General features: G+C 53.8%; 4 protein-coding genes across 4 annotated transcripts; 1 reads left to right on the forward strand and 3 right to left on the reverse strand.

The window, feature by feature from the left end:
• Positions 1–1,250: 1,250 nt before the first annotated feature.
• AtWU_01936 (tRNA modification GTPase) lies at positions 1,251–3,327 on the reverse strand (the record flags this gene model as incomplete). The annotated part of the gene is made up of 4 exons (XM_035497050.1): positions 1,251–1,269; positions 1,341–2,917; positions 2,997–3,201; positions 3,266–3,327. The coding sequence occupies 4 exons, from the start codon at positions 3,325–3,327 to the stop codon at positions 1,251–1,253; spliced, it is 1,863 nt and encodes a 620-aa protein (XP_035352943.1).
• Positions 3,328–4,085: 758 nt separating this feature from the next.
• AtWU_01937 (formin sepA) lies at positions 4,086–9,580 on the reverse strand (the record flags this gene model as incomplete). The annotated part of the gene is made up of 2 exons (XM_035497051.1): positions 4,086–4,916; positions 4,973–9,580. 2 exons carry the CDS (start codon positions 9,578–9,580, stop codon positions 4,086–4,088), a joined length of 5,439 nt encoding a protein of 1,812 aa, XP_035352944.1.
• An 851-nt stretch (positions 9,581–10,431) lies between these two features.
• AtWU_01938 (uncharacterized protein) lies at positions 10,432–10,936 on the forward strand (the record flags this gene model as incomplete). The annotated part of the gene is made up of 2 exons (XM_035497052.1): positions 10,432–10,458; positions 10,523–10,936. 2 exons carry the CDS (start codon positions 10,432–10,434, stop codon positions 10,934–10,936), a joined length of 441 nt encoding a protein of 146 aa, XP_035352945.1.
• A 1,046-nt stretch (positions 10,937–11,982) lies between these two features.
• Positions 11,983–13,395, reverse strand: fdh (formate dehydrogenase (NAD+) FDH1; the record flags this gene model as incomplete). The annotated part of the gene is made up of 3 exons (XM_035497053.1): positions 11,983–12,874; positions 12,964–13,139; positions 13,207–13,395. The coding sequence occupies 3 exons, from the start codon at positions 13,393–13,395 to the stop codon at positions 11,983–11,985; spliced, it is 1,257 nt and encodes a 418-aa protein (XP_035352946.1).
• Positions 13,396–13,882: the final 487 nt, after the last annotated feature.

Genomic DNA, 13,882 nt, shown 5'->3' on the forward strand with positions numbered 1-13,882 from the left:
CGATGGTTCATACCTTTCCGCATCCAATCAGCCACTGCGAGAGCACCAACACCTATGTACTGTGTAGAATGACTCTCAGGGACGGAACAGCCTCATTGGCGCAACGGATATGCTGACGCAAATCCCTCCCTCTCTTAACTGTCACCTTAAAACTTCAGGCCGTGCGTATGATGCCGTGACGAAGTATAATCAGCTGACCTGACCTTACTGACAAACCATCCCGGCAAGATAGATATCCATACCAGATGATAGGATGAAACCCAACAACTAAACCAGGCAAGACTAAAAAACCAACCCAACGCTAGTAGTAGTAAATAAGCCAAAAGGTCATACTATAACCTGAGTCATGCATTCAAGCATAAAAGCAGAGAGAGAGAAAAAAGCAAAGAGAAACAATACCAAGCCGAATCCAGGCTCGGATTCCCCCCGTCTTATCAAGCATTTGGGAATTTTTCTCATACGGGAGGGAGGTATTGGTCCTGAGGCTTCGATTATATTTAGCACATTTTGTTAGTAGTTATCTTCGTTAGTTTGGTTACGACGGTAGCATTGGGGATTGGGGGATTCAGCTATCATCAGTTATGGGGATGATGCGGGCCTGATATGTTGTATGTAGTATTACTAGAGGGACTTCGGATTCTTCGTTTTGGTTGTGGTGGTGGTGGTAGTATGTTCTTGATGGATGTTGCTGGGGCTTAGATCGAAAGGTAGTACTTGGAGAGGTGTATATATAGAGGGTTCTGGTGTCCTGATGGATGAAGCTTGAGATTATTAACTACTACTACTACTACTTGCTTAATATACTATAATACACTTACTATCGCTCGCTACAACTGTTTCTTGATCAGTCAACTGATATACATCAACTCTTTGGGATTGTGATTGCTCTCTTCAATCCGTGCGGAATCTATACTATACGTACATCGCTCTCTGCATCATATACATTATCACCACCATCTATTATACAACTCTGATCAGACAAGATCATCACCATGGGCCGAGGAGGATACAACACCCCCGAGACTACTGCGCCGAAGCCTGCGCAGCCGACTTCATCCTCTCGTTCTCTATCTCTCTCGCTGTCGCTGTCACCTCTTTCTTCTGGCCCGCTGCTCTTGCAGGGCCGTGGCGGGTACAACGAGCAGCAACCCGTCGCAGAGGCGTTGTAGCATACGACGCGTTATAGAGGACATCATCCGGATGGGAGAGAATATGTGTTTATTATTTCGATGATATCATGTATGCCTCTTTCACTTGCCCACACAGAATCTATTCCACTCGGTCAGCAACAAGAACAACAACAACACACATAATACTACACTATACAGCATAAAACTTACTTTTCAAACACAACGCCCAGAACATCTTCCACGTCTCCGCTTTCCCCACGGCCCGTGATCTTCGCCATGGTATCAGCGGCAGAGCGCAGATGTTCAGCGGCGGTGACGATATCGATGTCCATGTCCATGTCTGTTTCTGGGTATTCACGAGCGATTTGGCGAGATGATGAAGGTATAGGCGTCTGATATTGCGGTTGAGTTTGGGTCAGGAAATCATCTAGGTGTTCGAGACAGCGTTGTAAATTAGAACTTTGGCGATGCGTCACGCCCAGTGAATCTTCCCAATATGCATGATCGTATTGTCCGTTCTCATCTCCATCGATGCCTGTAGGGGAGGCTATTTCCTCGAATGTAGTCATCAGACCTTGTAGAAATTGCTGGATGTAGCCGGGATCGGAGGCCTGGCTGGGACCGGGGCTGGTTAGGTTCAGGCCTTTGGTGGCGTCTAGACAGGAGATGCCGAAGATGCGCTGGCGCAAGTCCGGGACCGCTTCGAAAAGCTGGCTGACTGTCTCGATGAGCTGCGGGGGAAGTTTACCCTCCGGTAGTCGGTCACACTTGTTGATGGTTACGACGACGCATTTGCCAGCGCGGGCGCAGTCGTTGGCAGCGTCGACGACCTCCTGCTCGACTGCGAGGCGGTACGTCGCTACACCATCGGTGGCTTCTTCCACTGAGACGACCACAATAACCACGTCCGATTCCAAGGCACGAGCCTTGGCCCGTCTGATGCCCTCTTGTTCCACGGCGCCAATCACGACTGTCTTCTTCTGTCCTGTGGGATCGTTAGGCTCCGAGCGAATCCCCGCCATATCGCCAAGCTTGCAGTACCAGCCGCCAATGTCGACACCGACATCCACGATATCCCGCGTGGTGCCTTCCTCGGTGCTAACGATGGCGGCCTCTCTGCCCACGATCCGATTAAGAAGCGAGCTCTTCCCCGCATTCGGAGCCCCCAAAAGAGCGACCTTTATACCGTTACGAAGGAGCTCACCCTTCGACGCGTTCTGGATATGAAGGGCGATTTGGGCCCGCAGAGCCCGCACCTGAGCCGCAACCGAGGACACCAGGTCCTCGGTGGACTCGTCGAAGTGCTGATCCTCCGAGAAGTCAATCAAGGCCTCCAGTTCGCCGCGCGCATAGAGCAATTGATGCCGCCATTGTTCGTACCGCTTCGATAGAGCATCGCTGGCACCACGGACTGCAAGTCGGCGCTGCTGCTCCGTGTCAGCGGACAAGGTATCACCCAGGGCTTCGATCTGCGGGAGGTCCAGGCGGTTGTTCATGAAGGCTCGACGGGTGAATTCGCCCGGTTCGGCGTAGCGAACTGAGTAGTCGGACGTGTTTGTACGCGAGATGGCTGTCAGAACGGACTTGACAATGGCTGGGCCGCCGTGGAGGTGCAGCTCGAGGACATCTTCGCCAGTTACGGTCTTCGGACCAGGGAAGTATAGGACTAGGGCGCCGGCGTCGAGGACGGTATTAGGGGAGGGGTTTTGAGAGGGATCGTACAGGGTGCGGACGACTGCGAGGCGGGGTCGGGGAAGGGGTGCTTCTGGACAGAGAGATTTGTAGATCTGTGTGAACGATTGCGGTTAGCTGTTGCTGTTGCTGCTGGGCTGGGTCTCATTCAATGGCGGAAGTTAGCTCTCATACTTGCACACATGCAGGTCCCGATGCCCGCACAACGGCAATGGCAGCCCGTCCAGATGCTGTCGAAAGCGCATAAATGGTGGAATCGGCATCGAAGATAGATTGAGCTGGTGAGGATACTGAGAGGTATCGTCGTGGAGGTACACGCGGAGATGGGCTCCGGGCATGGAGAGCTGGACCAGCGCCCTGCCGGGCCACGGTGAAGCACCTACTCCATGATGGGCGGAGGGGTGTCGCCCACCGTAGGGTCCGGACGGCCGATGATCGCATACGCGAGATGAACCCGAACAGGCGCAATGAACAAGCGAAGAGCAATCGCTGGTTTTCGAGGCATGAGAGAAGGAGAGGCTCATCGAGGAGATTCGCCGCATCGCCGAGGTCACGTGATATCACCGCGGAGGAAGAAGTGGATTTTAGATTACGAAAGAATGCTGTAGTGTATGGCAGGTAGAATTCAAGAACTACAGTAGCAGCCTATGCAAGACAAGGTATTCATGTAGACAGATCCAGGAATCCAGTAGATGTATGAAAGCCAGATCACAAGGGCACTGCGCCCCTTCGCCACGCCTGCGCGCCGAAAAGACACAAAACCTCGGCCATGCGCCACGGATTCCTTCCCCGTAGCCCAAATGCAACAGCGGCTCGAACGACATGCAGGTATAAACGGAGAATGAAGAAAGAAGCAGAGCGAAAGGAAGTATGTACACAAAGAAATGACCGGAGCAACAGTGAGAAGCAATGGATAAAGTAGAAGTATGAAGGGTGATTGGGAATCGCTGGAAAGAAAAAGGGGAACAATGTACCTTCGAAGAAAATGCGGAGGGATGCCCGGAGAAAGGAAGAAATTCAGAAAGCCAGGCAAGCCAGAGAAAAAGGGGGTAAGTTCATCCTGGCATAGTATACACTCAAAACAGCATAATGAGATCTTTCCGAGACGACATGAGTTAGTCTATCAAACATTAGATTAGGAAAGAGGGGAGGAAAGACACTCCTTGCGGGCAAGGAGGAAAGGATGCAAGATAAAAGAAAAAATGGGCAATAAAATGAAATCAATAAAAGAAGGATGGTAGTAGAAAGGCAATAGTTGCCCAACTACTCAATGGATCTGCTCGACGGTGAGCCTTCCATCAGTTCATCATCACCAGGCGACCGAAGCTGTTGGTCTGCTGTTGGTGATACCACGATTGCCGGTGTCAGGGGCGGTTGTGGAAGGGGATCGTCTCCAGATCGAGGACTTGTAGCATCATCCGGCTCCAAATCTGTCCTGGGAGGCGAAATGGGTTCGGGCACGGAGGTGGCCGCAGAACCCTCGGCGCTGTTATTGCTGGTGCTGCCTCCGTTTCGTCTCCGTAACCTGCGTTTCCGGCGCTCTTCTTCCGCTGTTTCTCGGCGTCTTCTCATGCGGTCGCCGTCCATGTTATCACGAAGGCCCTGCAGCATGCTCGCGGCACGATCCGCCACGTCTTCGCTTTCCGACACATGTTGCGGGTCCTTCTTGCTCTCAGAGGTTTCTGCTTCAAGGAGGGGAGGACTCAGCAGCCCTGACGCGGCGGCATTTGCGTCGCTATCATTGTCGTTGCCCGCCTTGCTGTTGCCACCATCATTTTCGGCTTCGTTCCCTCCTTCCGGTGCCTCAGCTCCAGCAACATCCGGCATCTTCTGGCCGGAAGCGACACGAACTTGGTGTCGCTCCTTTAGCCTAGCACGACGACGGCGGTCACGCTGGTCTCTGGCTTGCGGCGCAGCGGCGCGGAGCTTCTCCAGCAGCGAATCCATGGCCCCGCTTGTAGCTGGCGACGGTGGAGCGTCACTAGCAGAGGCGGCGCCATTAGCAAGCCCGGCATTGATATTCCGCTTGCGAGCCAAGGACGCCTCGGTGCGTCTCCGACTTTCTTCCAGCGAAATGTTCTTCTCCTTAGATTTCTACACGACCATTGGTTAGCAAACGTTCTTAGGTGATACTGGGCAATCAAACTCACCTTCCACTCTAGCAAGAAGGAAGCCAGCTTCGCGAAGAAGTCTCGGCGGGCACCCTCATCGGAATTGTCTTCTCCATAGAATACCATGATGTCATCATAGGACTTGATCATCTCATCCAGGTAGAGCTGCATCTGCTCGGCCTTGCGTCTAGCATCCTTCATACTCCGCTGGACGATCTGGCTAACGCGATCCTGGGGGTGGAACCTCTTGGGGTCACTGAGGTTTCCGGCGTCTAAGCTGGCCTGTACATTCTTGATGTTGTCAATGTACTTCTTCGCATCCGTCCGCAGCTGGTCGACGTTGAGCTTCTGGATAGCAACGACACCATTGATCTCGTCCACGAAGCCCTCCCATTCGGGATACTGGTTACGGACAATGCGTTCCACTAAATCAGCAAAAGTAGTTTCGTTCTTGTCATCCTTGACCATGCCCAGCCGGGCAAGAGAGCTCAGCTTGAATCCTTGAGCCTGCTTGTTGGCATCGTTCATGAAGTTACCAATGTCCAGAATGAGACCCAGGACGTTCATCAGAGAAACAGAGTCTCTCAGAGATTCGCTGACCTTGACCACTTGTTGCAGCTTGGCGGAGATGTGCTCATAATCCACTTCGAAGGACCGAGTTAACGCGAGAGCGCGCATTCTCGCCTTCCAGTAGTGGTTGAGCTCGTACGCGGTGTATAGGTAGATCTGATCTTCCCTCGTAAGCTCGTTGGGGTCTTGCTCTCGCTCCGCACTAGCAGCATCGGGGCCGGTCCAGTCCCTGCTGTAGGGCGCCATCGACTTGGAAATATTCTCCGGAATTGTGCACATCTCGTCCCGCTGCAGGAACTCCATGACGACCTGGTTGTCCAGAATGTCTGTATCGCAATGGATGATCATGCGCACCACATCGTCGGCAGGGAATTGCGAAAACTTGGCCATTGCGATCTGGAAGTTCTTGGACAGCTCGTTGGAGATGAGCTGTTTCTTGTCCTTGCGCTGCTTGGCTGCTGCATTGCCTCCAAAGATCTTGGTCTCCTTCGCCATGAAGAGTCTCTCAACCTCATCCAACACACCCTTCTTAGCCAACTCCACATATTTCTCTTCTTTCTCCTGCGCAGTGGGAGCGTGGGCCGCCCATACCGTTACCTGTGGAGCATCAACCTTCTCCCAGTGAAGAGCCTTGAGCTTCTTCTTTGGCCGGATAGAGGGCATAAGAGCTGTCTTGTGTTGAGGAAGGGCTTGAGAGGCCATGTAGTTGGCTCGCCATCCGCCAAAGCCTGCGCCAGGAGGAGGCGGGGGAGGAGGGGCACCAAATGAAGCACCTGGTGGAGGGGGAGGCGGTGGCGGGAATCCTGCACCGCCTGGAGGAGGGGGCGGCGGAGGTGGAGGGGGGATTCCAACCTTTCCTCCCGGCGGCGGCGGAGGAGGCGGCGGCGGAGGGGGAGGGATTCCGACAGCACCACCAGGTGGTGGCGGTGGAGGGGGAGGGGGCGGAGGAGGAATTCCCACAGCTCCTGGAGGAGGAGGTGGTGGTGGTGGCGGCGGCGGCGGGGGTGGAGCGGGCGCCCCCTTGGCCTCGGGCTTCTCAATTTCACTCTCAACCTTGGGTTCGTCGGTGACAGGCGCCGTGGCTTCGGGGACAACAGGTATAGCTTCGTTATCGTCTGCGTCGATCTTAGGTACCTTCGAGGCAATTTCTCCCAGGAGGCCGTTCGCCTGCTTAGGGTTGAGTCGTGGCCGATGGAGGTCGACCAGACGCGCCTTTTCATAAATGATCTCTCCGTTCTCGTCCACCTGGCCCTCCTGCTGCTGACCCTCGACAGTATCCTTCTCCATGCCGGGCAGATGGCTGCGCTTGCGCTGAACAGATCCCAAGCCCGCAACGTGATGAGCCTGGTCCTGGAACCCATCTTGCGGCTCAAAATCGCCGTCCATTTGCTCACGAAGTTCGCGCAGCCGGTCTGAGGTCACATGTTGACCCCATACCTTGCCCTCCAACTTGAACTGGGTCTTGGTGCGTTCGAGTTGCATCTCCAACCGCTCGAGGAGCTTTTCGCGGTCCATGATGCCCCTCATATGGGACGGATCGACTTCTGCGAGGTTGTTCTTCTTGGCATTTGAAGCAGCGATGTCCTGGGCATCTCGAAGCATCAGGTAGAGCTCTCTGGTTTCCAGTTCGTTCCGTTGCAACTCCTGAGCACGCAAGCGTTGAACATCGGCCAGCTCAGCCCGTACTGACTCCTCCCGTCTCCGTTGAAGTTCGATGATGCCAGTCTGCTCTTCAATTTGCTTCTGCAACTTCTTTACTAGGCCGTCTGCACCCAGCTCAATCTGCGCCTTCATCTCATCTCGCTCTGCCAAAGCAGCCTCCGCAATCTGGCGCGCTTCTAGGGATTCATCGTACGCCTGTCTTGCCTCTGAATCTGTATGTAATTTGTCCAAGAGGCTCTGCACGGTAAATGTTAAACCTTGGCGGAGATCCAGATCGGGTAGCCTGCGGTCCATGGCCACGTAGCTAAGCATGGCATCGACGAGCTGATACATCCGGAGACCATCTTCACCTGAGTTCTCCCGGATAAGAAGCATGTGCTGCATAGCAGAGAGGAAGTAGTCATGAGCTCGAGTACCTGTAATCCTTGAAGCAATAGCGTCTGTAATTTGTAGAGGATCGTTCATGTCTTTGACCTCGCCCTCGATGCTATCCTTCACGCTGCTACTCTCACGCTGCAGAAGATCCTCGTAGTCGATGGCCTCATTCTCGCGGAAGCGCTCAATCTGCTTGTCAATGACCTCATATTGGAAACCTTCCATTTTAGTCATGAGACGCTTGATGCCGCAAGAGGTGAACTGCGCACGAATATGACAGCGCAGCTGTAGATCGTTCTCCGGGGCGTCCACCAACATGTTGATGAGGAGCATGGTTGAGACGGCATACTCCATGAGAAGGTTCTCCATGCCTATACCACCACTGCGGTACTCCTCACTCGCGCCCACCAAACTACCCATCTTTCCACGGCCATCGATCGTCACTTCGACGATACGCATCCAGGCATCAAAGCGACCAGTCTCTCCATGGTGGTTCTTCACATGGTCCATAGCCTGGAGGACCTTTTGATGGCCCTGGCCTTCTGCCCAATGGCAAAGGAAGGTCAAGACTTCACTGACAAGCTTCCTTGTATTTAATCGGGGAGACAGCAGCGAGCTGACGAGCGCAACAATAACCTGCTGATGAGCGAGGGCATCATCTGCGCCATATTTGTTGTTCATCAAAGCCTTCAGGCACTTGACAATATCGTATTCACGATCCAAGTCCTTGTCACCAGTCGGGGGTGCGGGAACAGGACCTGAAGCTTTCCTCCGGTTGATCTTAGCAAGAACGTTGGTCAGGGCGATTTGGCCTTGTGCTTCGACAAAGGCTTTCACCCAACTGATTGGTTGTGTGCGCAGACTGACGCTCAAACTAGCTAATTGTTTCGACGTGATTGAATCATCCATAACCTTCTTCACGTACCACTCCGGGCTTCCCTCTTCATCGGCCCGCTCCAGAATCCCCGACGGCCCATCGTGACCATGGGTCTGCCGGGCATTCTGCCTGCGCTTCTGTTCGCCTTGAATTTCCGTCAACCGATCTTGATGAACCAGCGTCCACTTTTTCGAGGCTGGATACGCAAGCATCTGCCGTTTGGCCTGCTCAGGCAAGTTCTGCCAACCTCGCTTCTGCATCAATTCCAGGAAAAGCTGGTCCACAATCCGATCGTCCCTTGGACGTGTCAGGTATTGCTCGGGGTTGGCTGGTAACTTCGCGGGTTGCGCGGGCTGGGCCGACTGCCACGCAGCCTGCGCATTAGAGAGTCGGCTAGAGGTTCCATTAGATGAGTAGGTATTGCGGTCGGCAGAGTGCGAGGTTGTTAGTGTTCGAGAAGATCCGTCCGACGAAAAATAGCTCGAACCTCTAGTGTCCCGGGTGTTGGAGGAAAGTGAAGAGTGGACACTAGCTTGGTCGAACGATATTCGGGAATGCGACGAGGAATCTACCGTAGATGAAGAGTTGTGACTGAACCCCGTGTTGGCAGCCGAGCTACCCGGTCGTCCCCATTGTTGATACCGAGCACCTTTGTCCCCCGAAGAGCTTCCCGCCATTGTTACATTAGACGCATGTGGCGGCGGACGAGGGCCGGTGGGGTGAGAATAAACATTATTGTCCCGGATAGTGGCCGGGTTCCAAGCGGGATACTGATGGAAATCACTGCCTCCCTTGGCAAGATGATTCGGGGATGGTTCTTTGCGTGGCGAGGTTTCGGCTTTAGAGAGATAGTCGATAGGAATCGGCGACTTGGTGTCGGCGGGGAGACTTTCATAGGGGATAGAGGTAATCACACCGGCCGTCATTGACAGCGTTGCAGGATCGATGTCGTTGGAAAAATCCATAGACTGGACGGAGGATCGCTTGGAATGGCGAGAGGAACGAGAACCCGGGGCGCTTCCAGGAGGCGCGAGGGTCTCGAAGCCTGTATGGGCATCGTGGCGATCGTCTACCGGTTTCTCCTTGTGCAGCTTCCTCCCGAAGAACGATTTCCCAGCGGAAGTCTGTCTCGATTTGTCAGGCGCGGACGTGGTGGTTGGCATCTTGACGGACGTCGCTGGGGAGATGCAGGGCGCAGCATGAGCGTAATCCGCTGGGGCAAGAGCGTTGAGGTGGCAGACAGTCGTCGGAGGCTGTAGATTGAGAAGAATCGGTCGCTCTCAATCTCTGCGAAGGCCAGGATCACATCCAGCTCAAGGCGACAACTTATTCCGGACACTCCTGACTAACACTAATTAATAGCCGCTGCGGAGCAGCGTTGGCACGAGGGGGGGGGGGAAAGGATGCCACCAAAGACGGACGCTTCTCCCAACAAACAGATGGAGAAGGTGACTTGAAGATATGAGAGTCAAAGGAGCGGTCTGTAATGACGGCTCCCAGTAGGGCTATCCTACTCTGGCAAATCCCAGGATCGGGCTTTAGTGGCTGGAGTCTTTTTGCACGTCAGGTCGTGGAAGCACGGGCATCAGGGGGGGCAGCACCACTTGAGGCGGCTCTAGAACGCGGTAGGGGCCGGAGGTGTCACGTGAATTACACCATGCATGCCTCAGGAAACTGGCCCTCCATCTCCGATCACGTGGAGCTGTCTCATGCCGGAGACTCTCGGAGATGCTGTCAGTGTCAGATTCAGGGCAGACCCCGGATTGCTGCCGTTGCTGCAGAAGACCAACTGGTAACTCAGCGTCGGGTGACGGTCAGCCTGCCAGTCACATTGGACAACTCTAAGCGCCGTCACAGGTCATGGCGAGTTTTCGTTGTTAATCGGGGCTTATTGGATTGATTTGGCGCCGTGTGTTTGGCGCCTGTCTATCTACTTCCTTTCCGCTGCTGCCTTGGCCGCGCATTCTCGAGATCAAGATCGTTACAGGAAAGGCGCTGAGCACCACACGCCACGATGGGTTCCGCAACTAACTTTGCCAAAGTATGCCCTCTCTCGAACTCTCCTGATTCTTCCGAATTTCTTCTAACTGACACTTTCTACTCAGACCATCATCATCCCCGCCGTGATCTCCCTGACGCTCTACCTCCTGTTCTCCTTCGTGATCATCCCCTTCTTCCGTCGCTATCATCAACGATACTCCCAGTACCTTCCGCTCCATACTATCTCCGCACATACTACAACACTCCGGGATCGTATCGCGGATGCTTTGATGCGACGATTCCTTCCGTCGGTCTGGCGACAATCACAATTCGACCAGCACGACAACATCAGTATATACGATGAAGAAGGAGAGATCATGGTAGGGATGGACATGGACCCTTCACGGCGAGAAGCGCTCGAGCGTCGACGGAGCACCGCCGGGGATGCGGAGAGTCGCTTGAGTCGTGAACTCGAAGCGGGGTTCATGGATGATAGTGATGATGACGAGGGACATGCCCATTCTCAGTCACGTCGCTGAGTTCGTTCCTTCTGTACATATTACACTATCATGTAAGGAACCATTGGCGTTTGGGATGGGTAATAAATATAATAGACATCTACTCTTGCTGAATTCACCTTTGCGGTAGTACAGATAGAGCCCAATGCATGTCCGTCGAGATAAACTCAATGGGCACTACCAAACTACCTGCATGCGTACATACCTAGACCAATGCATGCACTGATAATCACCACAATGGAATATCAACTCCGTCCGTCCGGACTACCAACAACCCCTTACTTCGTCACCAACCCCACGTCGTAACTCAATTCTCCAAACCCCCATCAATCAAATTAACCCCAAACAAACAACCCAAAGAAGAAGGTACTACTGTACATACCCTAATTCCCTTCACAAGCAACTACTAACTAACCTAGATCCCCCAGCCGAACCCATCCCGACCTAATCAAACCCATAACACAAGGGAAATAGAAAGAAAAGAGCAGATCACTAAACCAACAAGAGTATATCATCCGAAACTATGCAAACTCAAATATCACTACCAGAGCAAACAATAATCATAGAGCTAAAAAATCGTAATGTGTATACTAGTCTTCCACTAAATCAGAGGTTGGTCCGTGGTTCTGGCCTGCTAGTGCTGGGAAGTTTGCTGTGGTCAAGCTTTGTGCTTTGGGGGGGATCGGCGCCCCACTATCTGCTTTTATCTTTTGCTTGGTGGGGAGTAATTTGTGGGTTTGAATATGGTAATGATGAAAAATGTTGGACTAAAATGACGAGCTGGTGTTCGATACGAGTCCATTGTTGAGTTTGCCGACTGGATTGGTTTTGGTTTTTGGGGGGGGGTTTTATTGACTATTAGTCTGGCTGGAGTGCGGTGTTGGCGCTGGATGATCGCGGGGAGAGTCCGAAGAGTTACGAGTCTACGTTAGTGAGACAAATTGGAAGAGTAAAAGGTTTGAACAGTAAGAAAAAGTTTTGATTTCAGGTATCATAAGCTAATCATAACGGGAGGAAATAGGCCGAATACAGATCGATCCATGCATCTCATCATCATCGTCTTCCATTTAGGCCTTGTTGCGCTGACCGTAGGCCTTGGTAACGTAGTCACCGCCGTGGACAATGAGATCCTGGGGGCGGTAGTCGTGGCGGCCGGAGAAGTAGCTCTCGAGGATAGCCTTGGTACCGTTGGCGTAACGGATCTGGGCATCAATGGAGGTACCGGACATGTGAGGAACCATGGCGTTGCCGCCGCCCCAGGGGCCCTGGACGGTGCGCAGAGGGTGGTCGGCGGGGGCGGGCTGGGGGAACCAGACATCACCACCGTATCCGCGGAGGTGGCCAGACTTGACGGCCTCGGCGACATCCTCCTTGACAACGATGGCACCACGAGCGGTGTTGACGAGCCAAGAGCCCTTCTTCATCTTGGAGATGAGCTCCTTGTTGAACAGACCGCGGGTCTTCTCGTGCAGGGGGCAGTTGATGGTGACAACATCGCACTGAGCGAGCATCTCCTCGAGGTCGTCGACGCGGCGGCAGCCGATCTCCTTCTCAACCTCGGGGGAAAGGGGCTGGTAGTCGTAGTAGAGGAGCTCCTTGCAGTCGAAGGGCTTGAGACGGCGGAGGACACGCTCACCGATACGGCCGACGGCAACGGTACCGACGACCTTGCCCTCGAGGTCGAACTCGTTCTTAGCGACAGCGGCAACGTCCCACTCGCCGCGGCGGATCTGCTCGTGGGCGGGAACGAAGTTGCGGACCAGGGTCAGGATGGTCATGACAACGTGCTCAGCGACGGAGACGACGTTGCAGCCGGTGACCTCGGCGACGGTGATACCGCCATTGGTCTTGTTGGCAGCGTTCAGGTCGACGTGGTCGGAACCGACACCAGCAGTGACGGCGATCTTGAGGTTCTTGGCCTTGGCCAGACGCTCAGCAGTGAGGTAACCGGGGTGGAAGCTATTGCGGGCAACCAGTCAGCTATTTAGTTTCCGTAGTTGCCAAGTTCCCTGGGCGGATAACTGTGGGTAGTGAAGTGGGTCACATACGGAGTGGTGATGATGACTTCAGCGTCAACGAGCTCCTTGTCGAAGGTCGAGTTCTCGCCCTCCTTGTCGGAGGTGGTGACCAGGGTGTGACCCTGCTCCTCGAGCCACTTCCTCAAGCCGAGCTCGTTCTCAGTGGTACCCAGAAGACCGGGCTGCTGCTTGGCGTGCTCACCGCCCTATTTGGAGATGGTTAGTATCTGGTGATTTGCGAGCAGAAGAAAGTGATGCTATTCGGGTACTTACGTCATAGAGGACCATAAGAATCTTGCCCTGTAGATTCGCGGAGGCGGTTAGCGTACGTGCACCAGCGATCGAGTTAGCCAGAGGAGCAGCCCGGAATGGGCTACTGGCCGCGGGCGCGAAGGCTCCCTTGGACAGAAGGGAGGTGGCAGGTCGCCGAAGTTGGCGGGAGAAAGAGCGCATAAATACCATTGTGAAGATAAGTTAAGTGAAATGAGATGAGATGATTTAGAGATGGGAGAGTTGGATGCTGGTAAAATACCTATGGCAGGAGGGTCAGCTTGAGGTTTAAATACATCCCGGATTTGGAGAACGTGGGAAGTAGTAGTAGATGCATCGGATTGCAAAGTCGGGGAAGCCGAATGAGCGGCAAGCAACAACAGTAGCAACGGCGAACAAGGGGAAGCGGGGAGACCAGAAAGCATGTGTGGAGAAGCAACTATGGATGGCAGGCAAGCATGCCACAGGGCAGAGCCGATGCCAGATGGAGGATGATGATGCAGGGGTGGCTTACCGAAAGCGGCGGTGGAGTTTCAAGAAACCTTGGAGAGGGATGAGCGAAGTATGATGAGGAGACAAGTTGTGATGTGATGAGATGCAGATGTAGAGAGATGAGGATGGAATGAGACTGACAAGGACGGGGAATTTAGCCAAATATATAGACTTCACTGGGTCCTCT

This window comes from Aspergillus tubingensis (genome assembly GCF_013340325.1).
Source record: "Aspergillus tubingensis WU-2223L DNA, scaffold_3, whole genome shotgun sequence".
NCBI classification, from domain to species: Eukaryota; Fungi; Ascomycota; class Eurotiomycetes; order Eurotiales; family Aspergillaceae; genus Aspergillus; species Aspergillus tubingensis.